Below are 25,301 nucleotides of genomic sequence, written 5' to 3'. Positions count from 1 at the left end.
GTCAGTTTTTAGAAGGTAGATTTCAAACCTAGCACCAGTTTTGGTTGTTAGGGACTTCAATGAGACCTCCTCAGTCAACAACTCAACAAAATGTATCTCAATTCCTTCATTGGAAACCTTGCCTGGCCATAAAAAGATGGCCTGTTCAGACTCCATATCTTCCATTACTGGGAGTCCTAGCTCGGGTTACCCTTAAAGATTCCAGGACGTTTTCATTGTACTGCATTTCCACATCAGCCCCCAAGTGCCCCTGTTCGAGTTTTCTCTCCCCACAATCTCTGCCTCCATCTCTCCCTCACCCTCCCCAGCTGGATCTATGCTTTCCCCCTATAGCTATCCTTTCCCCCTTTACCTATCCTTTCTGGGTCATTCAATTGGAACTTGATTGTCATTCATTTAACAATCAAATTTTTGTTTGGTAAAGAGTCAGTCGATTCTGTTTCATTAAAGGTTATAGGGTCTATTTAAATTAGTCAGCCAATCTTGATTTAACATTAGTAAATTATACCTATGAAGAAAATTATCCATTTCTTTTATATTTTCCAGTTTGATGGAGCACGTATTTTTTTTTTGTTTTGTTTTGTTTTGTTTTTTTAAGTATATCCATATTATTCTCTAGATTTCCTTGGTGACTTGCTATGCTCCCCTTTTCATGTCTGATGTTGTTAATTTGGGTGTTATTTCCATGTTTTTTATTTAGTTTCGTTAAGCGTTTGTCTATCTTGTTGGTTTTCCCAAAGAACACTCTTTGTTCATTGATACTTTGTATTGTTCTCTTTTTATATTTTATTAATTTCAAGCTTCATTTTAAAAATTTCTTGCTGTCTGCAGCTCTTAGATGTGCTTTCTTCTTTTTACTTCTTTGCTCTAGAGCTTTCAGGTGTTCTACTGATTTCTAGTATGACACTTCTCCAATTGTTTTTAATGTAGACAGTACCGTGAACTTTCATCTCAACACTGTTTTCATTGTGTGCCATAAATTTACATATGCTTTGTATTTGTTTTCATTGAATTATAGAAATTCTTTAATCTATATCTGTGTTACTGACTTGACTTTTTTTTTTTTTTGAGTTCAGTTTCCATGAACCGGAAAGCTAGTTCTTATTTCTGCTGTTGATGACATTCAACTTTCATCCATGGTGGTCTGGGAGAATGTGGTGGGCTTTTCAGGGATTTTCTTAAAAGACTTCATCTCATCCACTCCTCAGTTTAAATCTAATATGAAGTCAACTGCAAAAAAACTGGTTATAAATATATCCAGTGTTCCAATCTCTCCTGTTTCCTGAGACAAATACTTATTGATTCAAGTTTTCTTAATGGAAACAAAAGCTTGCCTTTCTTTCCCAACACTAGACTTTGCATTAAAAGTCTGTGAAAGATCTTCTTCATAACTATTTATGGTCAGTATCTCAGAATCAGGTAATTCATTATAATGATAAATATTAATATTTTAATATAAGCATATTTATCAAAAATTTGATAGTACTCTTTATATGTAGTATGTGCACAAATGCATATACATACACTTGAATATCAATGTGTGTTATTTCTGCTCTCATAAAATTATATTAGTTGATGTTATCTTAAGGAACTAATTAAACATATATATGTACATATATATAAACATGTATATAGATAGATAGATAGATAGATAGATAGATAGATAGAGATAGATAGATAGATAGATAGATAGATAGATAGATAGATTGATAGTGCTATATTAGACTTGCCTAAGGCTGTGGCCTAAGCAATCCAACAATGGATGACTTCTTATAGAAAGGCTAAGGATCTGGAAGTTGTTCAGTCCACAAAACTGAATATTTCATCAGTAACATTCTTGGGCTGGAGTTCCAGGGGACTCCTAGACAGCCCCTGCTTTTGAGTCTATTTTGAAATCCTGAAGAAGTGGATTCTGATGTCAAGAAAGAAGTGCCTCCGGAGAAATACAGTTGAACTTGCCCAGTGAGAATGAGTAGAAGATGTGGCCCAGATTTAACATGGGCTATCTACCTCAAACTATCGAAAAAAAAAAAAAAACCTCCAAAATCCTGCCCACCTACTTAGGTTTTAGTTGATTCTAGGTGTAGTCAAGTTGACAACGAAGATTAGCCATGACACAAAAATCAAATGTATTTTTAATCTAAGAGAAAAAGATATTATAATTCACAGAAAGTTCTGGGCATCAAAAAGCTTTACTATCTGGTCCCAATAAATCTTTTTTTGAGCCTCTGCCTGGACCAAATAGTTTCCCATCATTCATGTTGTCAGGCTTACTGATTGGATATGATAAATGACCTAACGTTAGTATGACACAAATGTCATCTCACTTAATCTCTACACATCTAATATTGTAAATGAATAATTTCCATTCTATAGATGAGAAAGCTCAAGGTCCTAGGAAATGAACTCTTGCCTTGAAGGCATGGTGAAGAACTTGGCAGAAAAAGCTTATCCTCCAGGTCACATTATTAGCACTCCTGTATCCTTCATTATGTTCAATACGACAATTCGGGATTTCACCGAGAGTCACTGGAGGTAATTCCATTAGCTCACAGCATTTTCCTTTAAAGATGGTCCCAGAGTTCAGTTGGACCTCCCAAGTGTCAACTATTCAGTGGTATACTGTTTTACACAACAGTGTGCCTCTGGAAAATTTAGTACACTGCTGATAGCACAACAACGAATATTACAAAGCATGAAGGAACATTCGAATTCTGAATATAAGAAAGAATAATTAGATAGATTGTGCTCGTTACTTTTTTCAATTTAACACAGATCAAAGTCATCTGGGAAAAGGAACCTCAATTGAGGATTTGCATCCATTAGACTAGCCCATAGACAAGTATCTGGGACATTTTTTTTTTTATTAAAGATTGATGTGCAATAACATGTCAGAATATGGGCAAGGCAATCCTTGGGTGGATGGTTCAGGGTGGTGTAAGAAAGTAGGCTGAGCAGGCAATGGAGAGCCGATCAGTAAGCAATATCCTCCCTGGCCTCTACCTTAGTTCTTGCCTTCAGGTTTGTGCCTTGGGTTCCTACTATGACTTTCCTCAGTGACTTGTGACCTGGGAAATGGGAGGTGAAATAAGTTCCTTTTGGACAATATTTTACCATAGCAAACCAAGCTAAATTACATTTTCTTTTGTTAATATTTTTTTCTAGAGTTCCTCTTTTTATTTTACTTTTTTTAAAATTTACTGCTCTAATGATGTATTTACTTTGAGGTTCATGTTGCTTTCCACTTTTTTAGACAAGGACAACTATCAGTTAGCTTTGCAATTCTAGGGACTATTAAAGCTTCATTTACACTTATATTTGGTTTCACTGTTGATCACACAGGTGTGTTCTTCCTCCCACATTTCCCCCTTTTATAAATAAAATGACTTCATGAGCTGGAGATAAAAGAGGTTAGCTTTAACCAATGCTTATTTCTTACAACATGTGCTTCCTACACACTCAGTATCTCTGCAGATCCTCCAGTGGTTTCCTGGTGAAGTGTACCACTTCCTTTCCCCTCCCAAAGATTTATATTCATATGAAATGTAAACAAAGAGTTAGACACACCGTCACACGTGTATGAGAGTCCACATCATTTTGAGGCAAATCTCATTTTTATTGGCAAATAAGCTTGATGTGCCTGCTGAACTCAAACTATTCCCCTGCCTCTGCCTCCGGAGCACTGGGGGTTATCATTGTGTTCTACCATGCTCATCCAAGTGTAATTCTCCATGAACTTTGGATCTAACTGAATTCTTCTAAGAGTTGTCTATTCACATTTCAAACATCATTCAGTTTTGTGGTAATTATTTTGTCAGTGAGAAGCACAGCTTTCCTCTCTATATATTGCAAAGTATTAAATGCAAGAATGGTTTGAAAATAACAATTATTCTAAAAATTGGTACAGAGAGAATTATGAAAATGAGCATAGGTCCATAATAACAGTACTTTCTGGGCTTTGAAATCATTAGAAAGCTTAACTGTAGGACGTCTGCTATTTACTGATATCTGATCAGAATATTTCAGTTCTCATGTTTACCCAGAAAGTTTTTGTGTTGGAATAATATCAATATCTTTGATGCAATAATGAAAAAGAAAGGAAAGAAAAGAAACACAAGCAGCCATAATGACGCTTACAATTGCTACCCATTAAAAACTATGCATGCAGAGTTCAAACTGATAAATGGCAATACTGTCTATCCCTACTTTTCATATTTTTAATTAGAAAATTAGGTGTGCAATTTTGTTTTAATATGCAGGATTTTGAAGAAACTTTATACCATTTTCAAGGTTTGACATTAGACTTTTGAAATGCTCTGTGTTCAAATATTTTAAACTGTTCATGATAATTCATTAGCTCAAGGAACATCACAGATGGTAGTATATCTAAATGTGGTTAAATATAATGCATAATTAAGAGAAATATGGACTCTACCATGGATAACCAGCTTTGACAATTAGACCCTGTTCATCCTGATTTCTGACATGTAGTTAATGAGGTACTAACTGCATAAGTAAGTAAGGAGGCCTCGAGGAAAATGGGTCGGGTCACTAATTGAGGAATCCTTAGGCACAAAGCTCAGGGAACCTTTAGGAAACCCTGATGAGAAAGTAGCTAGACACTCTAGAGGCTTCATGTTGGACTCTATCCCCTAAAAGGTCACAAAATAGTAAGGGATTATTTTGCTGTGATTTTTTTCCCTTTCTCCCTCAACAAAATGGGGGACCACTGATAAAATTTAAAGGTGATATAGGTAAGCTAAACTCTTTGAAAGATAACTCAAATGGAAATGGTTAAGGTAGACATCAAAACTGTAGACAGTAAAGATAACAGGCATGGCTGCTATTAGAAAGTTACATAAATACTCTGAATTTGAAACAAAAATTAGCCTAGAACTGGAATGTGGGTCAGTTGGCAGATTGGTTGACTAACATACATTAAGTCCTGGGTTTGATACCCAGTGCCTCGTGATTATGTACACCTAGCACTAAAGGGAAAGAGACAAAAGAATCCAGAATTCAAGGCCAGCATTGTTTACCCAAAACTCTCCCCTCCAAATCCTTTCCTTGAGATGTGTGAAAATGAGGGCAGACCTTGGACACTGCACAGATGTTGTGACGTAATTAACAGGTTGAGATGACAGATAATCAAACAGAGGTTGGAGGAGCTAGTACAGAAGTGAGCAAGAAGAGATATGGTGTTTCTTTAATTCACTGACATTTTACATGTGTGTGGTGTCTCCACATGCGTTATGTGTATTTTTGTGTGTGTGGAGACACCCAGAGATGAGTATTCAGAGATGTGTATGTACGTATAGGTGTCAGAGATTAACAGCAGAACTTTCCACTAGAGATCTGAAGACAGAGTTTCTCACTTGGACATAGGAATTGGTAATTTTAAAACTCTGGCTGGTCCTGAATGAATACTTTCTGTCTTGACTACCCTCATGGTAGGAGTAGAGGTAGTATGCCAGCCCATTCCACATTTGAGCGGGTTCTCTGGATCCAAACTCTGGTCCTCACAGTTGTACGTTAACTGAGCCATCTTTCTAGTGATAGACATGCTTTGCTTAGCAGAATATCTTCACGTTCCCTCCATGTTTCAGCATATATGAGATGCTTGTCTTTTTCAAGACTGAACAATATTTTACTCTGTGTGTGTATACTGCATCGCATTTATTCATTCATCTCGTAGTCAACACATGCTGCTTCTAAATTTGACTGTTGTCAAAAATATCACTTTGAACATCACAATCCAAAAGCCACTTTGGGACGTCATCTCTCTTCATCATGTATTGAAAACTGTTTGCACATATTTATAGTCCCGGTGTTGGGAGGTGCAGGCAAGTAGATCAGATGTTCAAGATCAATCCCAACTACAAAATGACTTTGAGGTCAGATTAGATTTCATGAGATCCTTTCACACAAAATGAGGGGGAATAAGTGGTATTCCTGAGTTTGAGGATAATGCTTTTGTTCTGTTTTGCTTTGTTTTGCTTTGAGGTAGCACCATTCTGTTCTCTCATGAGCTGCACACACATCCTTACCATCAGCACACAAAGGCACCAAGCTTTCCCAATGTTTTTAAATTTGCTGTTGTTTTTATTTATTTATATTGTAGCCTAAACTATTTAAATTAATTTGAGCTGATATATATTATACAAAAAGTGCACATAATTCTGGGGTACCTTGTAAAATCTCGATATATATATATATATATATACATATATATATATATATATATATATAAAATATAGGACTTAAATCATGGTAAACTTTCAGTCTTATGGGATATATCATGTCTTAATTTTAAAAACACTCAAAAATTCTTCTAGGTTTTTAAAAACATATGCAGTTCTTTGTCAATACCTGCAGAAAACCATCAGTGCTAAAGTTCAGACTTCTAGTTTAAGTTTAAGAACATTAGTTCTACTGACCAACCCTTCTGAAGCTCCTGTCCACTTTCCATGGCCTCTGGTAACTGCCATTTAACTGCGACTCAGAAACAGGCATCTTTATACTCTAAAAATGAGTGTGATCATGTGGTACTTGTCATTCTAATGCTTGGTTTGCTTTACTTACTGTAATAAACTCCAATTCTATCTATCTTTGGGCAAATGACAAGATCTGACTCTCTTTAGCTACATGATATTCCATTATTCATTGGTACCATAGTTTCTTTTCATAGTCATAAGATGATAGGTCCTTTTTGTTTCCATTTCTTGGATCTTATACATAAGAGAGTATGAATATGATGTTTGAGGTATCTCTTCACATGCTGGTTCCTTTCTTTTGAAGAGATATTCAACTGTAATATTGCTGTTTTTCTTGTGGTTCTGCTTTTAAACTTTGAGGACAAACAAACTGCTCCCACAGGGATCTACTTTTTACAGACTTACCATCTGTGAGCAAGGATTCTCAATTTTACAAATCCTACTGTCTTTTTGATGAATGTCATTTTGATTAACTAAATTTTTGTTTAAAATGTTTACGTGATGTATTTTGATCATGCTCTTTACCCTCTCCCAACTTCTCTCAAACCCTGCCACCTCCTACCTATCCAACTTCATGACAATTGTCTTTCTTATTGGAGTGAGGGGGTGTCTGATCATGCTTTCAATGGTTTTTTCTTTGATGAATAGTCTATTCGTGCACATTTTCAAATTCTTTTGACTAATTTTATCACTTAATGATAAATTTGTATTCAAGTCTTTTGCTAAGTTTTAAATCAGCTTTTGTCATTGTCACTAAGTTGTTACTTAAGGTAATTCGGCTGAGCACAACATTCAAATTCAAGGACTATTTTCCCTCAGCTGTGCAAGTGTTAGCTCACTCTTAGCTTCATCACTGTATTGATAACTGTCAAGTTTATCCGGTTGGCCTCTGGATTTGCTCATGTGCCTTTGCAATTGTCCCTGCATCTTCTCACCATATTCTCATTTTGTCTTTATGGGGATTTTGCCTTTTATTACTCCAGTGGGGGAAAGCTCCAATATTATCTCCGTATTCTTGCTTCTCCATTTATATGCTCTCCCTTGAAAGCATTGATTAAATATATTAGGTAAGTCAGTCTGTGTTCTAGACTCGTTTTCTAGCTTTCCATGGTTAACCTTTTCCTTTGTTTTCCAGTTCCCAGGTTAACTGTGTCCAGCTGCTGTTTCTGATTATTCTACATAGAGTATTTAAATTTGAGGACTCTTGACTGATTTGTTCTTTGGTTTTGCACTTACATTGCATCTGTTTTGACGTTCATCATGTTCCTTTTTACTATCACAATGGACTTTATCTATGGAAATATGAGAGCATTACTAAAGACATTTCTTTCATGAAAGACTAAAATTTGTTGTTGATGTAGGAAAAAATGAGGTTTTAAAGCCTCTGATCAATTAAACTCTCTCATTCAACAAGTAGATTTCTGGCCATTACCTAGTAGTATACTGTTCAAAGTATAAACCATTTGAAGATATTCTGACATTTGCATAAGTTAATGAACTGATAGAAAAATCTAGAGAAAAATATTATTCTTTTAAAAATTCTTCTTTTTAAATCGGAATGATTTTCCCCATTCACCCATCACTCATGATAAATAAAATCTTTCTAATAAACCTGTGGTCATTCTGCCTTGTTCTCACACTTTTGAGCTGTATTATATATACTAAACCGCAAATACCCTACAAAAATGAAGATTCTCTTTCTGGATTTTGTCTTGATGATTGTCACATTTCTGATCTCTTATTTGCTTATCCTTATAGCTTAAGCTGACTAGCATTTGTGTGTGTGTGTGTGTGGTGTGTGTGTGTGTTTGTGTGTAACATGCAGACATTCATCTGTCTGCCTTGTGCTTTGACATATATTTCAGAACTAAAATTTATCATGCACCAGAGACTTTTGTCATTAGGGAGGGCTTTGCAGAACATATCCTCTGTGTTTAGTTCATAAAGTGGATTTACCCCAAACAGATGAAAGCTGAGCTTTCTGAGAAACTCGCTCAGGGAAATTGGTGTGACTTAATTTGAAAAACAAGATGTTAAAAGTCAAAACATATTGTTTCAATATTTTTATCAAAAAGAAGAAAAATACAGTGCTTTTTTTCAACCAATTTCCCTCACGTCCTTAAAGGCAGTTTTAGGGTTCTTTAAAACAATGAGTTATGTGTTTTAGTTATGGAAAAAACAGGCAAGTTTGATTTCAACTGTCAGACTGGTAACTCAAAACGCTGTCTGGGCTCCAAACAATCACAAGGATCAAAACTCTGGTTGAGATTGTCCAGATGTGTGCTCAGATTTAAAACAATAAATAAACAAAACACCTTCAGCCTCAGGCTCTTCAGCTTACATTTTAGTTTTGTAGCTAGTTGATATCCTTGAAATTTCAGATTATTGTCTGGCAAGTTTAATAAGCCACTACAAATCCTTATGTTGAATGTATGCTGCATATGTCTGAGAAAATAGTCAACATATTGGAAACATATATTGATAACGTATACAGAGTTTTGCTCTACAATTATACAGGAGTACATTCTCCAGACCATATATTTGGCTTGATTGGTAAGCAATTTAACATACTCAGAGCATCAGAGAGATTAAAAAGTATTTTATAAAGCATGTCATAGAAGAACAATATTACATCTTCTAAACAATCCCCAGAAATCCTTTGTGTTATTTTTAAGTTGTCTCAGGTTAAGATGAGCAAAGATGGCGGGGAAAAAAATCTCTGTAACTAATGCTGGTAGCAAAGAACCAAGGCCCCATGGTTGGAGCTGGAATGCACAGCTCTTTCTTTTAGCACTGCCTCTCTTCAGCAGATGAGCTCCAGAAGGTGGGGCAGGAGGAACTGCACCATCAGAGAGAAGAAAAGTCTAATTTCAAAGAAGTGTTGTATTATTTTTGTCTCAAGAACAACAACAACAAGAATATGCAATTGCGCTGTAAACTAAGCCCGCACTCAGAATGTAGAGGTTGAGCAGTGACAGTTAGAAGGGAACCATGCACAGGGAACAGATGGAGGAACCAGCACTGTAAGGGCCAGGCACACTGAAGAAAAGTTTGCTGACCTTGGAAGTAAAATAGACAAGCATCACCCTCCCCTTTGCTTCACAGCCCCAGCACAATTACTGGAACCCTGACCCTCTTCTGCTTTGTTAGCAAGTTTTCTAAGTCTGAACTTATCTACTTTGATGGAGTTTTCCAATTTTAGTGTTTTCAAAAATAATCTAGTTTGCTGGCCTTCTTTGAGTGGGCAGTTTTATTGATTCCATTGTAATGAGGTAGTAGCTGCTGGGGACTCATCAGCACTGTAGGAAGTTCATGCCTGAGAACCACTTGCACACTCAGTACCCCACCCTCCCCACATTTGCTGAGCAGGTTGCGTTTTCAATTAGCCTGCTGAAGATTTAGGAACTGATGATCAAAGAGTCCTAAATACTAAAAATTTAGAAATAATAAATACTAGAAAATAACAAAATTGAAAGAGAGACCAGGTTAAGCTCTCAAATGTCATAATTACTAAAACGGTCCTACTATCCATTACTAATCTTGATAATTTGTAACAGTTGGCTTTCGTATGTTTCCCCTTTTAAAATGCCCCCGTGTATTTAAGACACATCCCCATGCTTGTTTTTCAGGGCACCCAATTCACTAATCAAAGAAAAACAGTGCAGACACCCGTTTCAATGGCACTGAATCTACACTTAATTAGACTTCTGTCATTACTGCAGAGTCCACATTTGGAATAATGTTAAAATGATTTTAGTTTTGTTCTCATATTCCATTAAATTCCTGCTAATTGTCTGTGTTGAAAGGTGTTCAAGTTTGCTGATTTGGGGGAAGGTTGAATTATTTTATTTCGCATAATTAGCAAATCAGCACTAAAAACTTCAAACAGTCCATTTGTTAATGACCCACAGTGCTTTTCCGTAACTAGACCTGTGTGGTACCAACTGCAGACGCTATCATTCTCGCTCCAATCGTGGTCACTCCTGCCCACAAGACTTCTCCCGGTGTCCGTCCCAAGGGTTTGCTGGAGAATCATTGACTGCTACTCTAATTTTGATGATAATTGTTACTTCAGGTTACCTAATGCCTCAGCAGTTAGACATTAATGATTATGCATGCCTTAGGAAGTGTTGATAAGGGAATGAGATTACAATCTAGTACAATTTTCGCTGACAAATTAAAGTGTAAATTGGGTTTTCCCTTAGACAGAGAATAACTTACCTGAGGAGCCAGGCGTCTGTGCACCTTCGGTCACTCTCTATTTTCTTTATCCTGTTTTGCAGATATTCAGAGCATCAGAGGGTTAGCAGTGGACTGGGTGTCGCGTAATTTATACTGGATTAGCTCAGAATTTGATGAAACACAAATTAACGTGGCCAGGCTAGATGGCTCTTTGAAAACCTCAATTATCCATGGACTTGATAAGCCACAGTGCCTGGCAGTTCACCCAGTAAGGGGGTAAAGTATGATTTTTAAAATTATTTTTTGCAACATTTTTTCTTTATTTCAGATTTTACATAAAATGATTGTTTAATTCACATGATACATTTATTGAAGAGAGAGTCAACATGTGAGTGGAAATTGAGTATGGAAATTGTTATAGAGATTTGCAGTCCTGGTTAGAGATTTTTATCCAAATGAAATGTAATTTATAAGCTCTCATTAGTGCATGTTTCTAGAGAATGAGAGTTTAGAACAAAAAGCTGCAGAGGAAAAGCCATTTCCTTTAGAATGGTGTTTGTAAATATTTCCCTACTATGTGGTCACTACAAAATCAGCCTGCTCTTGTCTCTGGTGAGTCGAGGGGCCAGTGTGATACCAGAGCTTTCAGAAGGGGTGATTGAAATGAGTGCCTTCCCATCGACACATTCTAATCCCTTCTCAGCCAAGAGGATTCTGTTTAGATGGAGGACAGAATGAAAGTAGTTTGTTGTGGTCTGGGTTAAGCATCAGATTTGGAAGTACAAGGAAAATGAGAAAGGATAAAATTCTTTCAAAGAGAAATAAAAAACAAAAGAGATGTTTCCCCCCATTGGAAAATGTGCAGGGACACTTTTAGACATTTTGGAAAAAGAACTAATCATGTACCTAGAGTATGTTTTCTTACTTTAGTCTTTGCCTTATGTTTCTTTTCAATAAGTGAATCTGCATGTAATATTTAATCCATACCTTCTGGATTTAGGAAACTATACTGGACTGATGGAAATACAATAAACATGGCAAATATGGATGGGAGTAATATCAAGATTCTCTTTCAGAACCAGAAGGAACCAGTTGGTAAGTATTTTATACATAATTAATAGTGACAGGCTTATTTATTTTCTTTTTAGTAACTATTCACTTTGTGTCTGAGGTTAGGACCCATGGCTTCTGTGGATACCAGGCTGAATGTTCAAGGAGCCCCTAGGCTCCTCCTGTTCCTTCCTCAGCTCTGAGATTGCATGTGGACACCACCACCTCTGCTTTTTTACATGGGGCTGGGTATTGAAGTCAGCTCTTAATGCTTATGTGGCAAATGCTTTTCTTACTGAGCTCTGCTCTTAAAGGGATTTTAATGTACATTTCTCCCTTGGTTAAGGGTGGCAAACATTTCTTTCCCACTGTTTATTGGTAGTTTCTCAGTCACCTGATAATTATCAACTCAATTTATTGGTCATGTAATGACTAGATATTTTGGCTTTTTTATGTTTAATGTTTGAAGTTGCTCACATAGTCTACATAGTAACCCTGTGTCTAATGTGTAATTGGCATATATTTTCTCCCAATATTCAGCTGTCTCTTCACTCTGACAACTGTTTCCTTTGTTCTGAATGAGCTTTTCAGTATCATCAATCCTGTTTGTCAATTCACAAATGTATTTCTTTTTCAGAAGGTCCTAGTCCAGACCGACATTTGATGTTTTATTTATTTTTTCTTCTAAAAGTTTCAGAATTCCAGATATTACATTAATGTCTATGATGTAATTTGAGTTCACTTTGTACACGTTAGAGATATGGGTGTGCTACCAGTCTTTTGTATATGATTGGCTAGCGGCAACACTTGTTAGAAAGGGTATTTGCTTCCCAGTGCATGCAGTAGGTGAACTATATGTCAACACAAGAAATGTCCTCATGACTCCACCAAAAATAACTCCTAAGACTTGTAATATAACTTTAACAAAAATCTATATACTACAGTCAGTAGCTTAGTAGAAAATTCTTGCTTCGCATGTAGGAGGCTAATTTAACACAAGCTATGAGAGGACTCAGCATTACGACACTGAAGAAAAGGACTGAAGGAGACAGAAAGATAGATAGACTTTCCACATTATGGAGTGACCAGTAATAATATAAACATAAATTTATCACAAAAGTGACCTACAAATTTAATATAATAATCATTAAAATTCCAGTTTCATTCTTAATGGGACTAAAAGTGTTCATCTGAGAATTTGCACAGAAGCATGCAAAACCCAAAATAGTCAAAGCAATTCTAGCAGGATGGGCAGAGCTAGACATATCACTATGCCCAAACTAAAACTAAAGCATAGAGGTACAACAACAAGACTGCAGAGTGCTGATACAAACACCAACATGTAGATCAATGAAAGAAAATAGAGATGTAGAAAGAAACCAACGGAATGCTCAAGAGCTCTTTTGGTAGGTTTAGGATTCTATTTAGCAGAAGAGCTAATTAGCAAGAGAAAATTCTAAAATTTGGTCTGGATCACACACACACACACGGGTCTTCAGGTAATCGTGAAGTCTAAAGAAATATCGAAGCTTGATACTTACTGGGATAGATGAGATTGAAGACAACTATTACCTCAGAGTTTCTTTATGTAGGTTCTCTGTAGCCAAGTTTCTATCTTGTAGTGATCTGATCCATCCCACCTTAATCCATGAAAGAGCAGTGTCATCAAGCACTGTGTAAGGAAGGCTTGCTGCGCAAAGGAGAAAATAGGTCAGGAGCCAATTTAAAGAAAATCAGAGTCCCTCAGATGATTTTTACTAGAAATAATTGGTATGTGTATTCATCATCCTTTATCTGAACTACTTCCAAGGCTAGGAGGAAAGATATTTGTCAATGAAACAGAAAAACAAGTCCTTTTAATTTGAAAAAATTACATCATTTTAAACACCTGGTTTTTTTTTTTAAAAATAATAGTGTTGACATTCTTGAGCTGCTCCTATAAAACATATTTGAAATCTCAAAAAAATACTTTAAGAGAGACTATTTAACAGGTATCTTTGTGTACTAATATGTTTTTATCTCACATTTTTATATCTTTGTGAAACAAGAATTATAACATTTATTTGTAATTTTATAGTCTGTTTTCAAAAAGACATAATAACTTGGCTTTTATATGAAAATGTAAAATATACAATAGAAATGATAGTTTGACCATGAACTGCAGAGAGAATATTTTTAAGTTGAGAAAATACATAGTATAAACTAAAGTTTTTCATCAATAGTTTCTTCATCTTAAAAATATGAAAATATACTGACTTGAGGTAGCTTATACTAAGTAGTAATAATTTAAAATATCTGCAGGATCACAAAGGTTTGAAATAATGCCTTTCATGTAGCCTAAACCAAACCTTTTGGTGTAAACAATACAGTTACTAGCTGTCTTCTTTGTTTTGAGATTTGTAAATTGTTGAAATTCAGGCTAGTGTCGAATATTTGGGCAGACTGAAATGCAAATCCTTCTGTGAAGAAGACTGAGCAGAGGAAATGCCTTTACCAGGTCCAGCTCCACACACAGGACTCCTTTGAGATGGATGAGACTCAGTTGCTTCTTGCCAGAGGCTGCCCAGAATGTGCAGGGTTGACATCTCTGATGAGAAGTCAATTCTTTATACTGAAATTTGGGAATCATGGGTTACACCAAAATATTAATGTATATGCTTGCTTTGGGATTGAAGACACTGTCCCCTTTAATACTGAATAGCCAAACACCTACTCAACTATTGATGTAAAAATTCCACAAAAGCTTGCAAGTTATAAAGGCCATTTATCTAGAAGTGTGAATGTGGGAGGGTGAGAGAAGAAGGGAAATAGGGGGAAGTTGAATGAGGAAGAGTGATTGAGAGAGGGCAAGTGGGAAGGGGGAGTGTTTCTATTTGCACTTAGCATTTGCTTCCTGAGATGCTGTGCACTGAATGCTAGCTACTTTTACTGCAGAGACAAATGCTGTTTACCTGCTACCTTTCAGTTTTCATTGTCTCTGACAATTACTTTAAAGTAAAATTTCTACGCAACACTTTTGTGAAATGTGAAGCTGTTCCTCTTCTCTGTTTGAAGCTTTCTTTAGCTGAAAACCTTGTCTGAGCTGGTAAGTCACCAACTTTCTCCATGTATAACCACCCAACCAAACCGAATACCCTGAGTCCTTCAATATTTTAAAATCTTTCATATTTACATAAAGCATTCCTGGTGCAGCATTTGGGGAATCTAGTATTTGAGATGATTTTTAGAGAACCAAACAAGTCTGTGTTTATTATTCGACTTTGACAACTATGGACAATGGGAATGACTGCAATAAATCTCTTACCATTTTAGGAAATTGTTCCAGTTTTTATAAAATGTAGATCTTGGTACCTAATCGGTGATCATATCTATTGTAATATGTTCCATATTTCTTTAGTGCTCCAGGATATTTTCACACTTGCCCTGGGACATTAAGTCTTTGCTTTTTATAGTATACAACTGTTGGAAATGGCGTAATTCTCTAACAAAACAATGTTAATAAATATATGTACTCTGTTCATTGCTAAAATCAGCGGGATACAAATCAAGCCTGATAAAACCTTCTTAGCATTTAAATCTCTATGACGAGCCTGGATATGTTGTTCACACCATAGAAAGCCAGCTCCTTCATATGGGACCAGAACTACCCTGCTTTTTAAAGCACCAGAGGTTTTTTTGTTTTTAGTGGCATGGGAAAATAAAATTTATCTTAGTGTTAGTAATGCATCAGGGGAGAGATAGTAAAGTTGAAATGATAACTAAAATTTAGAAAACTAGTGGGCCAGGATGTGGACCATTAATATAATTTCTGCTCAGTGAATACTGCAAGATTTTAGGAGAGGCATTTTGCAATCATTTGATGCTTTCTAGTGAAGAGTTTTTGTATCTTTCAGGAAGTTTCTCAGGTGAGCAATATTGTTAGCTACAATTTTTTTAAAAGGTTCTAAAATGCTTTTATGTTAGTTTTATAGTTCTGAGAATTAAATCTAGAGACACACAGGTTAGGCATGAGGTCTGCTACATAGCTGTACCTTGCCTGTATCCCTGTTAAAGAAATTTATACTTCGCTATGTTATATTTCAACCTATATCATAACACTGGATCCATAGTTTCAGAGTTTTAACAGAGGAATAATGCTAATATTTTTGTTATTTGTACATGTGGAGCTTATGAGTGACTGTATATATGTGTGTGTGTGCTTGTATGTAGACAGACAGACAGATAGACAGATAGAGACAGAGACTCTTTGGTTGATTTCCAGGATTTTTCATGGGACCTGATTGGAAAGAAAAAAATGGTTAACATTCTTTAGTGAGTTATGGGGAAGGACAATATAGAAATATTCAGGCAAAAACTGGAAGTGCATATTAAGGTCACATATTTTCCTACAGATACCATAATTCTGCTCAATGTAGTCTTTAAGATTAGCCCAAGGTTTGAGGATTTTTTTTCCTTTTCTTTTCTTAAGGCTCAATGATTAAAGACAATAATCCTATGCACAAAATTTATTCACAGAAGTGCCCAGGTTCATATTTAATATAGTTATAAGTTCTAAAAACAAACCGTTTTTTACCTCTTCATATACTTGTACTTACTTCACACATATGTTTGCATACTTTGTTTTTGCAAATGTAGTCAATGCTACATGATAGTCTAAACACTGATTTCCATAAAGTTTTACATCAGTTTATAGAGGAGTAGTGTGGGCCAGATGTGTTAGGTGGACAGTAATGCATTTTACACCCATGACTTCTGAATAGAAGGCTGTTACAGGAAGAGAGAACCACTTGTTTCATTCATGTTCTCCTGTCTAGCTTAGACCCTAAATAAACACACAGAAACTATATTAATTAAATCACTGCTTGACCCATTGGCACTAGTTTCATATTGGCTAACTCTTACGTATTAATTTAACCCATTTCTATTAATCTGTATATCACCACATGGCAGTGGCTTACCAGCAGATTTTTAGCGTGTTTGACTCTGACAGCTCTTTGGTGTCTCTCTAACTCCATCTTCTTCCTCCCATGCTATAGACCAAGCCAGTTCTCTTTTCACTAACCAATAAATGCAACACATGGACAGAAGGACCTCCCACACCATTTCCCCTTTTCTGTTTGAAAGACTTTAACATAATAAAATTACATATAACAAAACAGTTATCAAGCAAGAATTATAGTTACAATATTTATATCTATGTTTTCTTCTATCATAACTAAGGAAAGCTATAACTATAGTTTCTTCAACTCCTCAAAGACTCCAAAGGATATTATATTACCTAAGTAAACAGGAAGTGCATTGTAAGCAACTTCTAAAATTCTAGAATTAACAGAGACCTCTCACTGCCTGGACATTTACCCAAAGTTCTTTTGTATCATTGGGGCATCCATCTTCAGCCTACAAGTCCATAGTATCCAGCAAACTTTTCCATGAAACAGGAAATTTCAAAGACAGTTCAGTCACTTTTTTTCCTGTATTCTGAAGAATGTCTCACAGATTCTTTTATGAAGCAGGAATCCTGAAAGATCATCTCATCTTTAGGCAAGTTCAGCAGTCATTTCTCTGTGGGTCCTGCATGTCTAGTTAAGCAGTCCAAACAAGAGCAGTTTCTTGCCCAAAGGGTTAACTAACTCCATATGGAGCCTCTTCAATGCCCATCTTCTTTTTGAAGTAGCTTGGTGTTTCCAGGAGCAGATGTGTCTCACTGTCATGAAAAGTCTTAGGTTCTTCAACATTTTAAATGCCATATTCTGAAAGTCTCTGAAATATTTGAAGAATACCTATCTAACTGAAATATATCTCTATACATCTAGAAAATCTAACTAACATGACTACAAGCTTGACTATTATAGATGATTATCTATTAACCTATAATTTTTAATTATACATTAAATTTTTAAATGAACTACACAAACATGATACCTTAATCAAGAACAGAAATACACATGTTACAAAATTGACCTTAAATTTGTACCAATAAACCAAGATTTATAACATTGCAAATCTCTATAGCATATTCCCATTAAATATAAAGAGACATTTACAAACAATATTTGAGAATATGGGTGCAGTTCTGTCAAAACTTCTTCCTATTGTTTATCGGGCAAAGTAAATTTTTTGATGGTGTCCAAGGCTACATTTCAGGGAATCTTGATCCATCAAACCATATTAGCCTGGAATGGATCCACAGGTTCTCATCCTCTGTGGAGACAAAAGAAGAACATCTTTTCCAAAGCAACATATCTTTAGACCCAAATTTGGAAGTCATGGTACCTTTATAAAATACATGCTGGTCTAGCTTAACAACCTATACAATTGAATATCTCTCTGTACTTAGCCTCTTCAAGTCATAAAATTCAAAGAAATCACAATAATATACATAATCCAGAATCTCTATGAATCTTCCATCTTTACATGGCTTTCTTTTCTTTACTCCTTTTAATCTTTGACTATACCTTTTTTTTAAAAAAAAAAGCATTAACTTTATTTTATGGCTCTCTATACTCTTTTTCTTCTTTCTTCTAAACTTCCATACATTTATCCAACACTATGATTCCTCTGGTTTCGTCTTTATTGCATATCTGCATTCTTTATTGTTTAGGAGCACTGTTTACAATACTAAGTGCTTCTTAGAACTAAAACTGCATCATTGCTATAGGCAATATGGCAGTGCCTGCTTGCCCCACCCATTTCAGCATGACAGAGCTGCTCACTGCCTCTGAGAGCTTGCACACCACTCTACTTCCAGGCATACAACCGGACTAAGTTGCCATCAAGCAAGCCTCAGCACATTGCTCACAAAGCCCATCTAAATAATCATTCTCCCAAAAGAGCCAGAGTTCCTGCTAACAGCACAGCCCATGGCTGGAAAGCTGCCATTTTGAAACTGCATGGCTGATTGATACTGCTGAATCAGTAACACCTCTCTTAAAGGAGATGTGGTATCCCACTAGTAAACAGCAAGAAGCTGTGTTAAACTCTGTATTTTTTGTCTAGAATTAAGCTCTCTCAGTTTTTTAAGAGGACTTTAGTTTGTCAAATTGGTGCCAATCTGTTACAGGAAGAGAAAGCTGCTTGTTTCATTCCTGGCCTCCCAGCTAGCTTATACCTGAAATAATCACACAGAAACTATATTAATTAAATCACTGCTTGGCCCATTAGCTCTAGCTTCTTATTGGCTAACTCTTATATATTAATTTAACCCATTTCTATTGATCTGTACGTTGCCACATGGTAGTGGCTTACTGACAAAGTTTCAGCATATCTGACTCAGGAAGCTCCAAGGCATCTCTCCAACTCTGTACCTCTCATTCTATAGGCCAAGCCAGTTCTTTATTTATTAGCCAATAAAAGCAACACATAGACATAAGAACCTTCCACACCAGAGGTGATAAGTTATTTTATATTTATTGTATTAAAAGTGGTAACTTTGATGCTGAATGTTATGTAAAGGATCAAAATGCATTCATTTTAGCTAAACGAAAGGAAAAGAAAGAAGTTGAAAGAATGTTTGTAATTAGTAGTCACAAAAATATGTATGTATCTAAATTTTGAAAACAAAAATAAAAGAGGGAGGAAGTTGGGAAGGAACAGAAGAAGAAAGGAAGAGATGAAGTAACGAAGATAGGAAGACTAACAGCTTCACTTTCAAATCATGCGTCTTTAGTATACATTTTTATATACAATGTTCAATAGGCACTATGGACAACATCAAAAGACTTCATAGCACTGACTTGGTAATATTTATTTTCTAATGAAAATTATAGTGAGGAGATAGGAGAAATCCACACAATGTGTATGCCTATGTGGTGGAGTTTATACAAAAGAAAGACAAATTTTAGCTTCTACAGTGTCACAGTTATTGGGCTACAAACTATTTCTTCATAGTTTGTAATCTACAACTAAAATTAAGTGGGACCCTTGTGAAATTCCCTTCTTTGGTGCTTCTTGACAGCCAGGCTTGTAACACTTAGGCTGTCTGTCACAGTTTTCCTCCATCCTCTTTAATACCTTTTTCTTTTCTAATACACAGAGTGTGACTCTTTCACAAGGCTCCTTTGATCTTCCTGACTGGGATGAAACCTCTTCACGTAGACTATGTTAGTAATTTTGTCTTTTTAGACTCTTGTTTCCTGGCTCCTGGAGAGGAAGTTTGAGATCAGCATGTTTGGTTTGTCATCATGTCATGGGCTCAGTTCCATTGTTGGCACATTGAGGGAATCTTTAATAAATAAGTGTTCAGTTTACTCCTGAGCAGGAAACAAGCAAGTATAGTAGATTTGTGCCATGCAACCATTTTTCTAAAGAATGGTGTGAAGAATTATAAATAACCAATGCATGATTAGGCTTGAAGGAAAAAAGTGTTAATACTTGGCTTCTAAACATTCTGTAGGCTTGTTTCTTGCTTATTCTTCTCCCTCCATTGTTACACTATTACCCATTTGATTTTGATCAAAACATCAGGAAGAGATATCTCACACAATGATACAATAGGCTGAGACTGTTTTGATCTATTTATTTCCTTATTTATGAAGCCTCATAGCACAGGAAATAAAGAAAAGAAATAGATTGTATTACAATAATCCCTCATTTACACCAATCCTATTAGCTTTAATATTTTTATCTTTTCTAACAGTCTTTCGAGCGCTTAAAATAAATTCAAAGCAAGGTACTTGTTATCTGAATTTCTTTTGTCATAATATTTTAACTCTGATTTCTTGAACCATTTCTTAGAATCTGTCTAACAATTTACAACATTCACTAACCAAGACAAAATAATAAAGAATTTAAGAATGCCACCTTTTTATTTTTAAAAATCAACAGTATAATTGCTTTTAATATTTACACAATTTTTAAATTCATGAAAAAAATAACTTGACAAAATAGTTTTGTAGTTTTACATAAAAATATCTCTTTAATATAAAGTGACCGTCAAGCTGCATGAGGACATATTCTCGAAGAATCCATGCTGTGGTATTTCACTTGGAAAGTGCTTTCAGAACTGGTCCCTGGAGACATTTTCTAAATTGTAATTCCATGGTCTTGTGAATGCATGCATTGTTGTAAAAATAAATACAAAGCAATTTTTTTGCTGATGCACATGATATTTGTACCACAAAGTACAACATAAGGACATTTATTACTGCATTATTTACTCATAGATTTACTTATTCATTATAAACAATTAGAGCTATTATTTAATGATGAATCTTTCTGAGTGAGTGTATCGTGGCTTCTCTACTTTCCTCCTACTTTCCTCAGACAATAGTCACAAAGAAAACAAGGTGAGTAGGAGAGGAAAAGTCTCCGTTTGGTGACTTTCATCACCTATATATTTCTGCCATGTTTTATTTAATGCAGAATGTGAAATACAGATCAAGTATCTGTACAGAAGCACGGACTCTGACAAACGTAGTTGCACTTCCTTCCAAGCACAAAGCTGTCTATGCCTTTGCGTTCAACACAGTCTAGGAGCTCCGCTACACTTTGCAATTAAAAATAGCTATGCTGACTTCTATCTAAGTACTGGAAATTCTCAAGCTACTTACAGAGTTTTTATGTTAATTACACACAGCAGCCATTCTCTAGAGGGTTGGTTGTTCCTCTCATTCATTCACAAACTGTGGCTTCCTTAAAAGAAGCTAGTGTTTGAAACATGTTCATCCTTCACCATGGTGCTGTGACCAGAGAGGCTAGTTTCACTGAATTTCATTTCTCTGAGTTTCATTCATCTGACTTCAATAAAAAAAGCAAGGAAAAAAAATACAGCGCAAAATTCCTTGAAGCATGGACAGGAAAAAATTTCCAGAAACTGCTACCCATGCGAAACACAAGCCAATTAGAGCATAGCAGAGTGCTTTTGGAGCATGCAGAACTCTGCAAGAATCCTCTCCCCTCTTCATATCGTGAATCAGAGTTCATTATTTCTGAATCCTTAAATTCTAGTTTTAAATTGTATGAAAATGTCATCCTGGACTTTGCAGAATGTAGACTTGTGTTGTTATTGTAATTCACCGATTCTTTGCTTGATTGCTGGTCAATTTAAATGTATGACATTAATCACATAAAAATTCATAATCACATCACAATACTCAACTCATATTTTATTTGCATTTGCCATTGCAGATGGAGTAATAGCAGCCTACAACAGGTTGAGCCAAATAACTTTATTTCTTTGAAATATAAACCAACATTCCAGTTATCTATTGTTGAATTTAAAACTAAGTATTGAATGAAGTTATTTAATTGAATTATTACTCAGTCTTGAATAAATTAAGTACTTCGAGCAGTTTACTTGAGAGAAGATTTTAATTTAGCACATAAAGTAATTCATATGCTTAAAATGTGCTCAAATTATAAATTTTATTTTTTCAGTCTAAAAGAAAGCAACTTGGCTTGTCAGTCAGCCTTATCCTGCATGCATTATTCTTTTTTATTGTTATTTTAAAAGCAATCTTGTTTTTAAACAAAGATTAATTGTTAATCTTTAATTTTTTAATTAAAAAAAGATTTAATTGTTAATCTTTAATTTGGGAATTAATCCCAATTCCCGCCCCTTCCCATTCTCCCATTTTCTCCCCACACCACCCCCATCCTATCCTAAGAGAGGGTGAGGCCTCCGATGAGGAGACAACAAAATCACTTGAGGCAGGACCAAAGTCCTTCCCTCTGTGTCTAGGTTGAGCAAGGTATCTCTCCACATGAAATGAACCACATCATGTATTAGAGATAAATCAAACCACTGCTGGTGGCCCCACAAATTGCCCATGCCACACAACTGTCACTCACATTCAGAGGGCCTAATTCAGTCTTATGTTGGTTCTCCAGCGGTCAGTTTGGGGTCACTGAGCACCTACAAGCTCCAGTCAGCTGTTTCTGTGGGTATTCCCATCATGATCATGGCCCCTTTGCTAATAATATCTCTCGCTGCTCCCTCTCTATGACAGGACTCCAGGAGTTCGGGCCAGTGCTTAACTGTCAATCTCTGAATCTGCTTCTATCAGATACTGGATGAAGGTTTTATGATGACAATTAATGTAGTCATCAATCTGATTACAGGGGAAGAACAGTTTAGGTACCTTCTCCACTATTGTTTAGATTTCTTAGCTGGGATCTTCCTTATAGATTCCTGGGAGCTTCCCCAGTGTCTGGTTTCTAGCTAACTCCACAATTGGCGCCCCTTTTCAAGTATCTCTTTTCTTGCTCTCCCTCTCTGTTCTTTACCCAACTAGATTTTCCTGATCCCTCATCTTCTATTCCCTGCTCCCCTTCTCCCCTCCCCACTCACCTATCACGCTCTATTCCTTCCCCCTCTCTGCCAATTGACTAAAGAGATCTTGTCTACTTCCCCTTGCGGGAGGGATCCATATATGTCTCTCTTAAGGTTCTCCTTGTTTCTTATCTTCTCTGGGACTGTGGACTGCAGGCTAATAAGATTATCCTTTGTTTTATGTCTAATATCCACTTAGGAGTAAACACAGAACATTATATACAGAACATTATATATTTTAACTCCTTGGTTATCTGTTCTGTTTTTAATAAAATCACAAACATAGGTCATTTATTTTCAAAATCGTCCAGTTTATGAAAGCTTTTATAACTCTATAACTTTTTTTGAACTCTACCAACCATTTTCTATAATTTATTCATTGCAACCCATGTCTTGTGTTAATTTTAAATATACTTATAGGTAAGATTTCCAAGAAAATTTTACCAAATAAAATTAATTAAGGGGCCATCATCTTTAAATCAAAATATTAAAAAGATAACTACTGTTTTCTACTCAATATTATGATTTGTTATTTCTGAAATTTCATTTCTCAGCTAGTGACTTTTAAGTACAAAATATAATTAATATATAAAGCTAAATATATAAAATATTAAAAATAGGAATACTAGCCAGATAACTTGACAATATAATATAATAATTATTGATATATAAAGGCAAATAATTTTCACTTATTATACTCTATTTTATTCTTTGACTCATTGTTCAATTGTAGCATAAATAAAATTTGACCTTAAATAAATAAGGAAACATGTCATATGGTATATTTTAGAATCCAGATGCTGAGGTCAAGCAATCATACCAGTACTCAGGAAAGTTATTTTTCTATTACCGAAAAGTAACAGAAAATTACAAATAATTGGCTTTCCTCCAAAACCCTTAAAATAATCCAATAGTGTTAAGTGCTAGACAATATAAAGATGTAAAACCAAACTAAGGTATTCCTAGTGGATACAAGGAAAACTGAAGGGATAAAATAGGGAAAGGAGCTATAGCCAAATTGGTGACGTTTGGAAATTTCAACAAGATCTTAATCGCAAAATCTATGCATTTTTATTTATTAGATTTTTAAAAAAAGAATATCAATCCAAATTCCCACTCCCTCCCATCCTCCCATTCCCTGCACACACCCTCCCACCCCACCCCCTCTAATCCTAAAATAGGGTCAGGCACTTTCCTTTGTGAAATGTCCAAGGCCCTCCCTACTACATCTAGACTGAGCAAGGTATACATTCAAAGAGAAGAGGGTCCCAAAAAGCCAATACATGCAGTAGAGATAAATCCCAGTGCCACTGCCAGTGGCCTCTCAGTTTGCCCCAAGCATACAACTGTCAACCACATTCAGAGGGACTAGTTTGGACATTGCCAAACTCTTTTCATGAGGCTACAGTTACCCTGATACCAAAACCACAAAAAGACTCAAACAAGAAAGAGAATTACAGACCAATCTCACTCATGAAACTAGTTGCAAAAATTCTCAATAAAATACTGACAAACCAAATCCAAGAACACATTTTTTTTTAAAAAAAATCAACCAATATGATCAAGTAGGCTTTAAAAATAAAAGGCTGTGATTAAATCATTGAAAACTAGGTATAATTAGTCACTTGGTTTAAATAAAAGGAAGGGTGCACTCTTCCTGCTGTGCTAGCTTTGTAAGCTATAGTTGTATAAAAACAACAGAAACTTGCGGCTGGAGGGATGGCTCAGTGGTTACGAGCACTGACTTCTGCAGAAGTTCTGGGTTTGATTACAACAGTAGGCCGCTGAAGTTCCAGGAGATCTGGTGCACAGACATACATGCAAGCAAAGCAATCATACTCAGTAGTAATCTAAAATTATAATTAAAAAATTATAACAAGATCATAGACTTAAAAAGTAACAGAAGTCTCTTGCTCTTTGAGGGTGGGAGAAGATGAGGTAAAGTGGGAAAGTGCATGGAATGGATTCAAGCTGCATCCTCTATAGGAGCATCCGCAGGGGGATGACTGATTTAGGGGAATGCTCATTAGATTGCCAGGAAGTACAACTTGTAAAACTAAGAATGATGTAACAGTGCATTTCTTTTTCATTTTGAATTTCTTAAGCTATGAAATATTGCTTTGACAAATTAAAAAAAAAACTATAGGTATAAAAACTGTTAAAATGCTTTTAAGTTAAAACAGTCTCAGAAGCAAAATGCCAAAGCCTTGTCATTGATTCTCACTTTCCATTTTTTCTTTGTTATTTCCACAAGGCACATAACATTTGTCGGTTGCCTAGACATAAAAAATAAATATGCCTAGATG

General features: G+C 35.6%; 1 protein-coding gene across 2 annotated transcripts in view; it reads left to right on the top strand.

Annotated features, from left to right (window-relative positions):
- Lrp1b (LDL receptor related protein 1B) overlaps window positions 1-25,301 on the top strand; it is a 1,858,137-nt gene that overhangs the window by 1,231,985 nt on the left and 600,851 nt on the right. For both annotated transcript variants that reach the window (XM_087899923.1, XM_087899922.1), the window contains exons 30-31: window positions 10,778-10,952; window positions 11,677-11,771. In XM_087899923.1, coding sequence (XP_087756049.1) covers window positions 10,778-10,952; window positions 11,677-11,771 — 270 coding nt within the window. The remainder of the gene's footprint in view (window positions 1-10,777; window positions 10,953-11,676; window positions 11,772-25,301) is intronic.

The sequence above is a fragment of the Myodes glareolus genome, chromosome 21, assembly GCF_982192425.1.
Source record: "Myodes glareolus chromosome 21, mMyoGla1.1, whole genome shotgun sequence".
In the NCBI taxonomy this organism is placed as follows: Eukaryota; Metazoa; Chordata; class Mammalia; order Rodentia; family Cricetidae; genus Myodes; species Myodes glareolus.
The sequence above is the reverse complement of the archived record's forward strand: the minus strand, read 5'-3'. Positions and strand labels throughout refer to the sequence as shown.